The sequence below is a fragment of the Schistocerca piceifrons genome, chromosome 3 (assembly GCF_021461385.2).
Source record: "Schistocerca piceifrons isolate TAMUIC-IGC-003096 chromosome 3, iqSchPice1.1, whole genome shotgun sequence".
NCBI classification, from domain to species: domain Eukaryota; kingdom Metazoa; phylum Arthropoda; class Insecta; order Orthoptera; family Acrididae; genus Schistocerca; species Schistocerca piceifrons.
The window spans coordinates 890,092,752-890,107,222 of NC_060140.1; the positions used below are offsets into that span (position 1 = coordinate 890,092,752).

The window sequence follows — 14,471 nt, forward strand, 5'->3', positions numbered from 1 at the left end:
TCTCAGAACATGATTAGGAAAAAAACATAGTAAAGTAAAAGTGAAAATTATGCCCATTAAGTAACTACCTGTAGGCATAATGAAAAAAAAAAGGTTATATGTCATCCTTGAGCTAAAATGTTATTATGCAGTTTTATTTAATTTTTTATATTTATTTTATTGGCATTTTGCTGGAAACAGTACAGTCATTACAGCTGCTTGTTAAAGTTAATGAAGACAGTTAAATTTTATGTATACCGCTATTTTACATCCATAAAAATTATAAATGGCAGTATTTCTAATATAATTGGATAAAAAATCTACTCACCAAGTAGCAGAAGGGTTGAAATGGAAGGAAGAGGGATGAAGAAAAAGAACTGGTGGGGTCAGAACCCCAGGTCAGGGGAGACTTGCCAGGCAGGATGAGAAGGGAAGACTGAATGTTGGGGACAGTACAGGTTGAGATTTGAAAACCCAAGCGTTTGGAGGTGGAAGATAGGGTAATAAGCAAGATGGATTACTGACAAAACACCGTATAAAACTTAATAAGAGCAGAAATTGTATTAGATGTGGTAGACAGGTGGACGTGAGGGGTGAAAAAAAATGGGCGGGTCAGAAAATACAATGTATAGAAAACTAAAAGACAGTAAAGAAAGGAATAGTTACTGAAAAGAAATGTTGAGACTGAAGAAATTAATGTAAATTAAGGCCAGGTGGTGAGAATCTAGGTCTTGTTGTAACACCAATTCCCACCAGTGGAGTTCTAAGAAACTGATGTCAGAGGAAAATCCAGGTGGCGAAACAAGCACCAAGGTCATGGCTGTCGTGTAGAGCATGCTCTGCAATAGGATACTGTGCTGCAATTATACCTCCTCTGTCCATGCCCATTCATCCTAACTGTTAACTTGCTGGTACTCGTACTGAATGGACTTTTATTTTGGTATGACTCCACTGTTTACATAACAGCTGGTACACAACGTGTGCTGTTTCACAGATGGCTCTCCCTTTGATTTTCGAGTTTGCTAACAACTATAATTAACCTGGAAGGGTTTTAGGAAACTAGTAGTTTTTACCACAGGTGTTTGTGTTGCCTTAATAGAAATCTCGTTTTGTGTAATTGCTTCAATTCTAATTGGAAATCACCAACTTTTTAACTAAACAGATTAAAAGATAATCAGTGGGATTAACGTAAAGTTACTAGTTTACTGCCGTATAATACAATGCACCAGCTAAAATGCAGCCCCACTATGAACGCTGTTCTTGAACACAGGATGAATTGGTTGATGTTCGTCAGCAGCTGGAAATCACCCTGACTACTGTCAAAAGAATGGCAGCTGCTTTGAATTGGTGCGTTGGAAGAGTTCCTGAGAGTCGTGTACCTGTGATACCTGTACCATTGGTACTTCAAGTACTATCCTCTCCCATGGATCACATCTCCTCTGCTGAAAGTACAGGATCTGTCATAACTCGTCCACTTGACTGTGAGTGGCGTGTCAATAGTAGATCAACGAGTCCTGTACAGGGTGGAGGGGGACCAGGGAGGATGCAGGGTGTTGTACCGATCTTCCTAACCAACAAGTTTGGGGTGCTATCTGTCTCTGGAAGTGAAAATGAGCCAGTTTGACCCACTTCATCTGTTGTGGGAAAACCTGTTTTGTCCGGTGTCAGAAGGAAGCAAATGCAAAAGGGTAGGGGTCTATTAATCATCGGCAGTTCAAACATATGGCGAATGATGGTGCCCTTTAGGGAAATGGCAGCAAGGGACAGGAAAGGACACCAAGTGCACTCAGTGTGCATGTGTGGGGGCCTCATTCAACATGTTGAAGAGGCTATTCCAACAGCCATTGAGGAACAGTGTACAAACAACTGCGAATTTTGGCACATGTTGGAATGAATGATCCCCTGTTATCTGGGATCCAAGATCATTCTTGGGTCATTTCAACGAAGACTGAGACTAGCCTCGCACATGGAGTTTCAACAAATCTCACAATTTGCAGCATTGTCCCCAGAACTGATTGTGGCCCTCTGGCTCTGAGTTGAGTGGAAGGACTGAACCAGAGACTTCAAGAGTTCTGTGACAAGCCAGGCTACGATTCTTGGACTTGCGCCATAGGGTTGAGAACTGTAGGGCCCCCTAAATGGGTCAGGTGTGCACTACACATAAGAGGCTGCTAGTCAGATAGATAACTATGTGTGGGGTGTACACAAGGGTTTTTTAGATTAGGCAACTCTCCATCCAATCTACATGATGAAGGCTGTAGGAAACCCTAAAGTATCAGTGTAAGATCGAAAGAAATGCCTCCCACTGACAGGAGTATTAAAATTCTAATGATAAACTTCCGAAGCATTCACAACAAAGAGCCAGAGTTTGAAGCGCTTGTGAAAAGCAGTGAAGCTCGCATAATACTAGGCACAGAAAATTGGTTGAAACCTGAAATAGATACCACTGAGACTTCTGGGGAAAATCTGAGTGTATTTTGAAAGAATAGGTAAATTGTAAATGGCGGTGGTATATTTGTCACAGTAGACAAGAAACTCAAATCCACCGAGGTAGAAATTGGGCAAGACCCAGTATCGGGGTAGGCATAAAGTGATAATTGGATCCTTCTATCACCCACCAGACTATTCTCTTGAAGTAACCAGAAAATTAGAGAAAACCAAAGTTTACTTGTATGTAAGTTTCCCAAGCATACTGTAATCATTGGTGAAGACTTTATCATCCAGAAATTAATTTGGAAAATTACAGTTTTGTTAGTGATGGACGTCATAAGACATCCTCTGAAACATTACTGAATTGCTTCTCTGAAAACTACCTAGAACAGATAGTTAGGAACCCAGCTCGTGATGGAAATGTATTGGGTCTAATGGCAACAAATTGACCTGACCTCTTTGAGGATGTCCACATCACAGCTGGTATCAGTGGCCATGATGCAGTTGTGGCAACAATGAACAACTAAAACAAGTGGAAAGATATATATGTTCAGTAAACTAGGTAAAAAAATCTGTTGTGTCATATCTCATGAGGAACTTGAAACTTTCAGCAGAGGGCAGGAGCATGTAGAGGAACTCTGATTCAAGTTTAAAAGAATAGTTGACTGTGCACTGGATAAATATTTATGCAGTAAAACGGTTCATAATAGGAGGGAACCTCCATGGTATACAGTCACTGTAAAGAAACTTCTAAAGAAACAGAGATTAGTGTGTAATAAGTGTAAAACAAAGGTTAGGGCTGTAGATGGAGAGATGCTGAATGAAACACATTTGGCTGTCAAGAGAGCAATGCGTGATGCCTTCAGTGACTGCTGTATCAGAATATTTACAAGTGATCTTTCTCAAATTGTGGTCGTATGTAAAGGCTGTTAGTGGCACCAAAGTTAGTGTCCAATCTCTAGTGAGTGACACGGGAACTGAAATTGAGGGTTGTTGTTGTTGTTGTGGTCTTCAGTCCAGAGACTGGTTTGATGCAACTCTACCTACTACTCTATCCTGTGCAAACTTCTTCATCTCCAAGTACCTACTGCAACTGACACCCTTCTGAATCTGCTTAATGTATTCATCTCTTGGTCTCCCTCTACAATTCATCCCCTCTACGCTCCCGTACAATACTAAATTGGTGATGTGTTGATGCCTCAGAGCATGTCCTACCAATCGACCCCTTCTCCTAGTCACGTTGTGCCACAAATTCCTCTCCTTTCAATTCTACTCGGTACCTCCTCATTAGTTACACGATATACCCATCTAATCTTCAGCGTTCTTCTGTAGCACCACATTTTGAAAGCTTCTATTCTCTTCTTGTCTAAACTATTTATTGCCCATGTTTCACTTCCATACATTGCTACACTCCATACAAATACTTTCAGAAACGACTTCCTGACACTTAAATCAATACTCGATGTTAACAAATTTCTCTTCTTCAGAAACGCTTTCCTTGCCATTGCCAGTCTGCATTTTATAACCTCTCTACTTCGACCATCATCAGATATTTTGCTCCCGAAATAGCAATACTCAGTTACTACTTTAAGTGTCTCATTTCCTAATCTAATTCCCTCAGCATCACCCAATTTAATTTGACTACATTCCATTATCCTCATTTTGCTTTTGTTGATGTTCATATTATATCCTCCTTTCAAGACACTGTCCATTCCATTCAACTGCTCTTCCAAGTCCTTTGCTGTCTCTGACAGAATTACAATGTTGTCAGCAAACCTTGAAGTTTTTATTTCTTCTCCATGGATTTTAATTCCTACCCCAAATTTTTCTTTTGTTTCTTTTACTGCTTGCTCAATATATAGATTGAATAATGTCGGGGATAGGCTACAACCCTGTCTCACTCCCTTCCCAACCACTGATTCCTGTTCATATCCTTCAACTCATAACCACCATCTGGTTTCTGTACAAGTTGCAAATAGCCTTTTGCTCCCTATATTTGATCCCTGCCACCTTTAGAATTTGAAAGAGAGTATTCCAGTCAGCATTGTCAAAAGCTTTCTCTAAGTATACAAATGCAAGAAATGTAGGCTTGTCTTTCCTTAATCTATCTTCTAAGATAAATTGTAGGGTCAGTATTGCCTTATGTGTTTCAACATTTCTACGGAATCCAAACTGATCTTCCCCAAGGTTGGCTTCTACCAGTTTTTTCATTTGTCTGTAAAGAATTCGTGTTAGTATTTTGCAACCATGACTTATTAAATTGATAGTTCAGTAATTTTCACACCTGTCAACACCTGCTTTCTCTGAAATTGGAATTATTAGTCTTCTTGAAGTCTGAGGGTACTTTGCCTGTCTCATACATATTGCTCACCAGATGGTAGAGTTTTGTCATGGCTGGCTCTCCCAAGGCTATCAGTAGTTCTAATGGAATGTTGTCTACTTCCAGGACCTTGTTTTGACTGAGGTCTTTCAGTGCTCTGTCAAACTCTTCACACAGTATCCATATCTCCCATTTCATCTTCATCTCCACAAATTGAGGGTAGCAAAGCAAAAGCTGATATGCTTGACTCTATTTCCAAATGTTCCTTTACAAAGGAAAACCTAGGAGAATTGCCCCAATTTAATTGTCGTACCACTGAAAAGATGAATGAAATAAGTATTAATGTCAGTGGTATTGAGGAAGATCTGAAGTCATTAAATTTGATCAAAGCTCCAGGGTCTGGTGGAATCCCTATCAGATTCTACTCTGAATTTTTGGCTCAGTTAGTTCCTTCTCTAACTATAATCTATCATGGATCCCTCGAAGAAAAACATTGCCCAGTTCTTGGGAAAGGCACAGGTCACACCCATCTACAAGAAGGGTAGTAAAAGTGATCCACAAAACTACCATCCAATATCCTTGATGTCGAGTTGTTGTAGAATCTTAGAACATATTCTGAGTAGAATCTTATATCATATTCTGATCTCAAATGTAATCAGGTGTCTTGAACAGAATGACCTCCTCAATCCCAACCAACATGGATTTCGAGAACATCAGTCATGTGAAACCCAACTTGCACTTTTCTCACATGACATACTGAAAGCTTTAGATCAAAGCAATCAGGTAGATGCTGTATATCTTGATTTCTGAAAAGCATTTGACTCAGTACCACACCTAAGCTTATTGTCATTTTGTATGATCAAATGGGGCATCAAGTGAAATTTGTGACTGTATTGAGGACTTTTTGGTAGGGAGTACACAACCTGTTATCTTGTATGGAGAGTCATCGTCAGATGTAGAAGTAACTTTGGGTGTGCCCCAGGCAAGTGTGTTGGGACCCTTACTGTTTGTTTTGTATATTAAGGACTTTGCAGACAATGTTAATAGTAAAATCAGGCTTTTTGCAAATGACGTACTTATCTATAGTGAAGTACTGTCTGAAAGAAGCTGCATAAATATTCAGTCGGATCTTGATGAGCTTTCAAAGTGGTTCAGTGGTTGGCAACTTGCTTTAAATGTTCGAAAATGTAAAATTTTGCACTTCACAAAATGAAAAAACATAGTATCCTGTGACTAATGTCAGTGAGTCGCAGTTGCAATCGACCAACTCATATAAATATCTGGGTCTAACACTTTGTAGGAATATAAAGTAGAATGGTCACATAGGTTCAGTTGTGGTTAAAGCAGGCGGCAGACTTCAGTTTATTGGTAGCACACTGGGAAAGTGCAAGCAATCTACAAAGGAGACTGCTTACAAATCAGTAAATCAGTTGTGTGACTGGTTCTAAGATATTGCTGAAGGGTGTGGTACCTTTACTGGATAGGACTAATAGAGCATAGAGAACTTATATGGAGAAGGGCAGCATGAATGGTCACAGGTTTTGTTTAATCCGTGGGAGAGAGTCGCAGAGATACTGAAGGCACTGGCTTGAAGACTTTTGAAGATAGATGTAAACTACCTCGAGAAAGTCTATTAACGAAGTTTCAAGAACTGTCTTAAGTGGTTACTCTTGGAGTCTACTACAACCCCCTATGTATTGCTCATACAGGGATCATGAAGATACGATTAGAATAATTACTCAACACACAGAGACATTCAAACAATCATTCTTCCTGTGCTCCATACCTCAATGGAAGAGGAAGAAACCCCAATATATGGTACCCTTTGCCGTGCAGCTCACAGTGGTTTGCAGAGTATAGATATAGATGTATGTTTTGCCAGTTACAGGGCTGATATAGGTGGTGATAGGAGGTTCATAGGGCAAGTCTTACAGTGAAGATGCTTGCAGTCATAGGGAAATAGGGTGGAGAAGGAGCGTAGGATATGACCAGGATATTCCAGAATATGTGGAGTGTTGGAGTGAGGAAAAGCTATTCTAAGTGTGGTGGACAAAATATCACGCAGAGTGCACCTCGTTTCAGGGTCTGATTGTAGGAGGTCATAGCCTTGTCAAAGTAGTTGATTAATACATTCAAGAGCAGCATAATACTGAGTGACAAGAGACGTACTTCTAAGCGGGTTTTTTGAAGGGTCAGCAGCACTACTCTTCATCTTCTTGCTAAGATCCATAAACCTAATTACCCTAGCTACCCAAAATTGCTGTCTTCTAAGCACCCACTAAACATATATCTGCCTTAGTTGATCAACACCTGCAACCTATAGTACAAAGTATTTGATCCGGCAAACATCTGCAACTGAAGAACATATTAATAGAATAAAAAATCTGCATCAGTTGCGAGTAATTTTTTAGTTGTTGCATGACTGGTTTGTAAGCATAAAGCTTTATCATCAGTTGTCACCAAATAATTATGTTAACATAAATGTATAGCACTTGGGCCATCCAGTCATGGTGGGTCCCACCCTCGTCAAATTAATGCATAGGAGTGGAAGATCAGCAGCTGCGACACTCGCCTCGATAGTGTGACATGGAAGTGACCCTTTTCATGGATTTCTTCTAGGGACTATCCAGGAATCCACAAGTCTTCAGCCCCTCATTAGGTTTAGATACATTGATGACATCTTTGCCATAAGGACTCATGGTGAGACTGACCTGTTTAAATGTTTGGAATCCCTAAATACATTCTCATGATTAAATTTCACGTGGTCCTACCCCAAATCCCATGATGTTGACCTCATTCTCAACAAGTGTCAGCTGCACACTTCTTTTCATATTAAACCTCCTAACAAGTAACGGTACCTATATTTTGACAATAGCCAGACTAACTTTTAGTTCCTGAAAAAAAGGGGATGGGGGACAACAGCCTGTTCAGTAGTTGCAGCATTAACAGTCTGCATGATGGGTGCATGATTGATTGATCTGGTCTGGTAACTCTAGCCAACATGGCACTGCTATTGTGGTACTGAAAATGGCTGAAAATAGGGGGAACCTATAGCTGTAATTTTTTGGTGCAAGGGTATGCACCTCTACTGTATGGCTTAATGATGATGGCATCCTCCAGGGTAAAATAGTTCTCCATTCAGATCTCCAGATGGGGGCTACTCAAGGGGACAGTGTCATCAAGAGTGTGGAACATTAGGTCCCTTAGTGGGTCGGTAGGTTAGGTGTTTCACAAAGGGAAACGGGCAGGTTGAAGTTAGAAATAGTGGGAATTAGTGAAGTGCAGTGGCAGAGAGAACAGGACTTTTGGTCATATAGTACAGGGTTATCAACACAAAATATGACCAAGATAATGCAGGAATAGGTCTAATAACGGGTAAGAAAATAGAAATGCAGTTAAGCAAATATGAACAGCATAGTGAACACACTATTATAGCCAAGGGAGACATGAAGCCAATGCTAATCTCAGTAGTACAAGTTTATACGACAACTATCTCTGTAAATGATGAAGAGATTGGAAGAATGTATGATGAGTTAAAGAAAATTATTCAGCTAGTTACAGGAGATAACACTTTAATTGTGTTGGGTGATTTGGGGCTTGGTAGTAGGAATAGGAAGAGAAGAAAAAAATAGTAGTAGGACATGGCCTGGTGGAAAGGAATGAAAAAGGAAGCCACCTGGTAGAATTTTGCACAGTTATAAGACATTTCCAGATGGAGATATGGACGCTGACCATAATTCATTTGTTATGAACTGCAGAGTAAAACGGAAGAAATTGCAAAAAGATAGGAAATTAAGGAGGTGGGACCTGGAAAAGTTGAATGTACCAGAGATTTTTGGGAGTTTCGGAGGGAGAATTATGCAATGCTGGACTGAAATGAGGGCAAGGAATATGATAGAAACTGATTGGGTAGCTTTGATGGATGAAACAGATAAGGCAGCAGAGGATCAAATAGATAAAGAGACAAGGCCTTATACAAATCCTTCAATAACTAAGGAAATATTAAATTTAATTGATGAAAGCAGAAAATTTAAAAATGTAGCAAATGAAGCTGGCAAAGGGGAATAAATATGTGTAAAACATTTGGTTGACAGAAAATGAAAGATGGCTAGCAGGAATGGGTAGAGGAATAATGCAAGGATATAGAACCATGCATTACTAGAGGAAAGATGGATGCTCTCTGTAGGAAGATAAAAGAGACCTTTGGAGAAGAGAGAAGTGACTGTACGGATATCAAGAGCTCAGATGGCAAACCAGCACTAAGCAAAGAAGGGAAAGCTGAAAGGTGGAAGAAATATATAGAGGAACTATATAAAGGGAACAAAATTGAGGACAGTATTACATAAAGAGAAAAGGAAATAGGCAAAGCTGAGATAGGTGATATGTTACTGGAGAAAAATTTGAAGGACCTAAGTAGATACACGGCTCCTGGAGTTGGCGACATTTCTTCAGAATTATTGAGAACCTTGGGAGAGCAACCATGACAAAATTATTTCACCTGATGTGTGAGATACTGCATATGAGACACAGGAATTACCCTCTGACTTCAAGAAGGATGTAACATTTCCAATTCCATAAAAGACAGTTGTTTGTACTATCAAACCTTCAGTTTAATATTCATGGTTGCAAAATATTGACATCAGTTATTTACAGAAGAATGGAAAAACTTGAAGAGGCCAATCCTGGGGAAGATCAGTTTGGATACAAGAGAAATACAGACCCTACAATTTATATAAGAAGATAGGTTGAAGAAAGACAAACCTATGCTTGTAGCATTTGTAAGTTTTGAAGGTAGCAGGGTGAAACACAGGGCCTGAAAAGTTATTTACCACATGTGCAGAAACCAGACTGCAGTTACAAGAGCTGAAGAATGTGGAAGGGAAGCAATAGTTGATTAAGGAGTAATGCAAGGTTGGGACCTATCTCAAATGTTGTTCAATCTTTACACTGAGCAAACTGTGATGGAAATCAAGGAGAAATTTGGAAAGGGAGTTAATGTTCAGGAACAGGAAGAAAAAAAAAGAAAAAAAAAACATTGTGAGTTGGTAATGACATAAATCTGTGGACAAGGCAAATGATGCTCTGTTGAATTAGGGGAGAAGGAGTTAATGATACAGCTGGACTGAAAGTAGGGATCAGTTGAGAGGACACATCCTGAGGCGTCGAGGAATTATCAATTTGGTAAATGAGGGAACTGTGGGGCATACAAATTGTAGAGAGAGAGAGACGAGGGCTTGAATACGGTAAGTAGGTTCAAATGGATGCAAGTTGTTGTAGCTACACAGAGATGAAGCAGCTTACACAGAATAGACTAGCATGGAAAGCTGCATCAAACCAGTCATCAGACTGAACACCACAACAACACTGTAATATTGTGTTTTCATTACTTTGTCATTATCATAGCAGAGGGAATACTGAGAAGTGTTTGAGCTTTAGATTCTAGATTCTTGTCAGCTGAAATTACCGGTGTGATGAAGAGGGCCAGCATGCAGAGTTCATCAGTTAATATGTTGACTGATGAGAACTGTAAATGCATGCATATAATTTTCATTGGTACTTTACATTTTGTCACTGAAGAGAGTTTAGTGTTGTTCTTTGCTTTCACTTACAAAGATTTGAATGTCTATAATTGTCATTTTATTTCTGTATTTATTTCCTGTCAAGTCAGTGATTAAGTAAGTGAATAATACTGCAATTTATAAATGAGAATTTATTTCATTTCATTTTAGCAGTTTTATCTGGCAAAGGAAAATTAGCTGCAAAATCATAACCAATCTTGTTATGTTCCTCAGGTGGGTCCAGACCATCTTTTCTACATGGGCCGGCATGATAGAATGACAAAACGATGGGGACGCCGATTAGACTTGTTACTGATAGAAACTACAGCAACAAGGCTGACTTCTGGTGCAATATGTTGTGCAGTATTAGTGGATTCCAGTCTCATCTTGGCTGTTTCTGAATGTGTTGACTGCTCTCAACTGCGAAAGAACCTTATGGACGTCTTACCTGTGGATCATGTTCCTGATGTTGTTGTTGAACTTAAGAAGTTTCCTCTCACAAGACATGGTAATTTATTCCAACATTTCCTACATCTTGGGAAAAAAACATGTTATTTCCTTATCCTTATACAGCTGACTTATACGAGGCATGTTTTTTAGTACCATTTTGAAATTAAAAAACGACATGCTAAGATATCCCAATAATTTTTATTTTAACATGAAGGCCTGTACCTTAATCTACTTTTCTACATAATTTCTGTCAATATTGAGGCACTTGTCATAATGTTGTACCAGGTTTTGAATACCCTCCTCATAGAAGTCTGCCGCCTGACTTGTTAACCACTGCATCACCACTGTTTTGACTTCGTCATCGTCTTGAAGATGCTGACCACCCAGGTGTTTTCTTCAAGTGCAGGAACAGATGGTAGTCACTGGGTGCAAGATCGGGGCTGTACAGAGGTAAGATTCACCCAGAAAAGTGAAGTTTAAGCAAACAGTTTCTGCCTGGAAATTTATGTGCACAGTTTTTTGGGACAGGAAAGGAGTATTGCTTGTGGAATTTCGTCCTTGTAATGAGACAATCAATGCAGCAGCTTACTGTAAGACATTGCACAATCTGTGCCGTTCAATTCAGAACAAAAGAAGTGGCAAGTTGGGCAAGGGCTTCGTTTTGCTGCAAGACAATGCCCGTCCACATGTGGCGAATCAGACCAAAGATCTCATCACATCTTTTCGATGGGAAACTCTAGATCATCCTCTGTACAGCCCCGATCTTGCACCCAGTGACTACCATCTGTTCCTGCACTTGCAGAATCACCTGGGCGGCCAGCGTCTTCAAGACGGTGACGAAGTCAAAACAGTGATGATGCAGTGGTTAACAACTCATGGGGCAGACTTCTATGAGGAGGGTATTCAAAAACTGGTACAACGTTATGACAAGTGCCTCAATATTGATGGAAATTATGTAGAATAGTAGATTAAGGTATAGGCTTTCATGCAAAAATAAAATTATTGAGATATCTTAGCACGTCTTTTTTTAATTTCAAAACAGTACTTACTTAAAAAACATGCTCATAGAATCTTGAATAGTGTAATACTCTGTGAATTTTAAGAAAATATAAAAACAACAAGGGCACAAAGAGAAACATGCTTTACTTCAGGAATAAATAATATTTCACCCAAGTGGCCTGATTGTTGAGGAGTGTTATTGATTAGTCATGTGCAAATAACAACCATGTTCTGTATCATTCACAGTTTATTTGTATCTGCTATATATTTCACTAGGCAAATTCCATTGTATTTTCTCTGGCATGAACATCTGAATGTTTTGCAGATGTAAATAGTCAGTTTTACTAGTCATTACTGAACTTTAAGCATAATATAAGTTTAGAAAGAGAGGAGGAGACATTTCGTGAGTTCACGACTACTCTTCCAGATATACAAATTTATGACCAACAGTTTTGTATTTAAACGGTTGTTCATTGTATTCTAGTTATTTATTGTTAATTTATGTTCTAGATAACTGTGCAGAAATTAAAGTATGCAAGATGACTCCTCTTCTCTCTCTTTTTAATTTTTTAAAGAATAACCTTTTTTGTACTGTTAAATACATTTTGTGTTAACTTATGGATACAGGTAAAATATATCTACATATAAAAAATTGTTTGCTGTAATTTAATCCCTCCATATTCCTGCTTGATAAGATCATATTTTGCATATATACTGCATTCAACCTAGTTAATTATGGTACTGTTATTTTTTTTGTTGGCACACTACCTGACCAAAAATATCCAGACACCCCTAAGTAATGTGGAATTGATCACTACATGTCACAAGAGGTGGATCCACAAGTGTCAAAAGAGGTCGAGGATATTGTGTTGTCAGTAGAGATGTACTACATCAGTTGAATGGGTCAGTGAGGAGAGCTCAGTGGGTATGAATTTGTGCTAGTCATTGGATGTCACCTGGGTAACAGATCCATCAGGGATATTTCAACCCTTCTAAAGCTGCCCATGCAGAATGCTGATGATGCGACTGTGAAATGGAACCACAGCTCAACCCAGACCAGGCAGGCCTTATGCAGTGATGGGCAGGGACCACTGAGCATTGCGGAGAGCGATTGTAAAAAACTGCATGAAATCATTGGAAGGAATCACTCATGAGTTCCAAAGTGCTCAGACGACTCTGCGACTATAATGGTTGCAAATTCATCGACCTCCGTTATTGGGTGGAGAACTGTAGGGCCGTTCAATTCAGAACAAAAGAAGTGGCAAGTTGGGCAAAGGCTTCGTTTTGCTGCAAGACAATGCCCGTCCACATGTGGCGAATCAGACCAAAGATCTCATCACATCTTTTCGATGGGAAACTCTAGATCATCCTCTGTACAGCCCCGATCTTGCACCCAGTGACTACCATCTGTTCCTGCACTTGCAGAATCACCTGGGCGGCCAGCGTCTTCAAGACGGTGACGAAGTCAAAACAGTGATGATGCAGTGGTTAACAACTCATGGGGCAGACGTCTATGAGGAGGGTATTCAAAAACTGGTACAACGTTATGACAAGTGCCTCAATATTGATGGAAATTATGTAGAATAGTAGATTAAGGTATAGGCTTTCATGCAAAAATAAAATTATTGAGATATCTTAGCACGTCTTTTTTTAATTTCAAAACAGTACTTACTTAAAAAACATGCTCATAGAATCTTGAATAGTGTAATACTCTGTGAATTTTAAGAAAATATAAAAACAACAAGGGCACAAAGAGAAACATGCTTTACTTCAGGAATAAATAATATTTCACCCAAGTGGCCTGATTGTTGAGGAGTGTTATTGATTAGTCATGTGCAAATAACAACCATGTTCTGTATCATTCACAGTTTATTTGTATCTGCTATATATTTCACTAGGCAAATTCCATTGTATTTTCTCTGGCATGAACATCTGAATGTTTTGCAGATGTAAATAGTCAGTTTTACTAGTCATTACTGAACTTTAAGCATAATATAAGTTTAGAAAGAGAGGAGGAGACATTTCGTGAGTTCACGACTACTCTTCCAGATATACAAATTTATGACCAACAGTTTTGTATTTAAACGGTTGTTCATTGTATTCTAGTTATTTATTGTTAATTTATGTTCTAGATAACTGTGCAGAAATTAAAGTATGCAAGATGACTCCTCTTCTCTCTCTTTTTAATTTTTTAAAGAATAACCTTTTTTGTACTGTTAAATACATTTTGTGTTAACTTATGGATACAGGTAAAATATATCTACATATAAAAAATTGTTTGCTGTAATTTAATCCCTCCATATTCCTGCTTGATAAGATCATATTTTGCATATATACTGCATTCAACCTAGTTAATTATGGTACTGTTATTTTTTTTGTTGGCACACTACCTGACCAAAAATATCCAGACACCCCTAAGTAATGTGGAATTGATCACTACATGTCACAAGAGGTGGATCCACAAGTGTCAAAAGAGGTCGAGGATATTGTGTTGTCAGTAGAGATGTACTACATCAGTTGAATGGGTCAGTGAGGAGAGCTCAGTGGGTATGAATTTGTGCTAGTCATTGGATGTCACCTGGGTAACAGATCCATCAGGGATATTTCAACCCTTCTAAAGCTGCCCATGCAGAATGCTGATGATGCGACTGTGAAATGGAACCACAGCTCAACCCAGACCAGGCAGGCCTTATGCAGTGATGGGCAGGGACCACTGAGCATTGCGGAGAGCGATT

General features: G+C 39.1%; 1 protein-coding gene across 2 annotated transcripts in view; it reads left to right on the plus strand.

Annotated features, from left to right (window-relative positions):
• LOC124790061 (beta-alanine-activating enzyme) overlaps positions 1 to 14,471 on the plus strand; it is a 180,208-nt gene that overhangs the window by 85,973 nt on the left and 79,764 nt on the right. For both annotated transcript variants that reach the window (XM_047257624.1, XM_047257625.1), the window contains exon 6: positions 10,522 to 10,795. In XM_047257624.1, the coding sequence (XP_047113580.1) occupies positions 10,522 to 10,795 (274 nt within the window). The remainder of the gene's footprint in view (positions 1 to 10,521; positions 10,796 to 14,471) is intronic.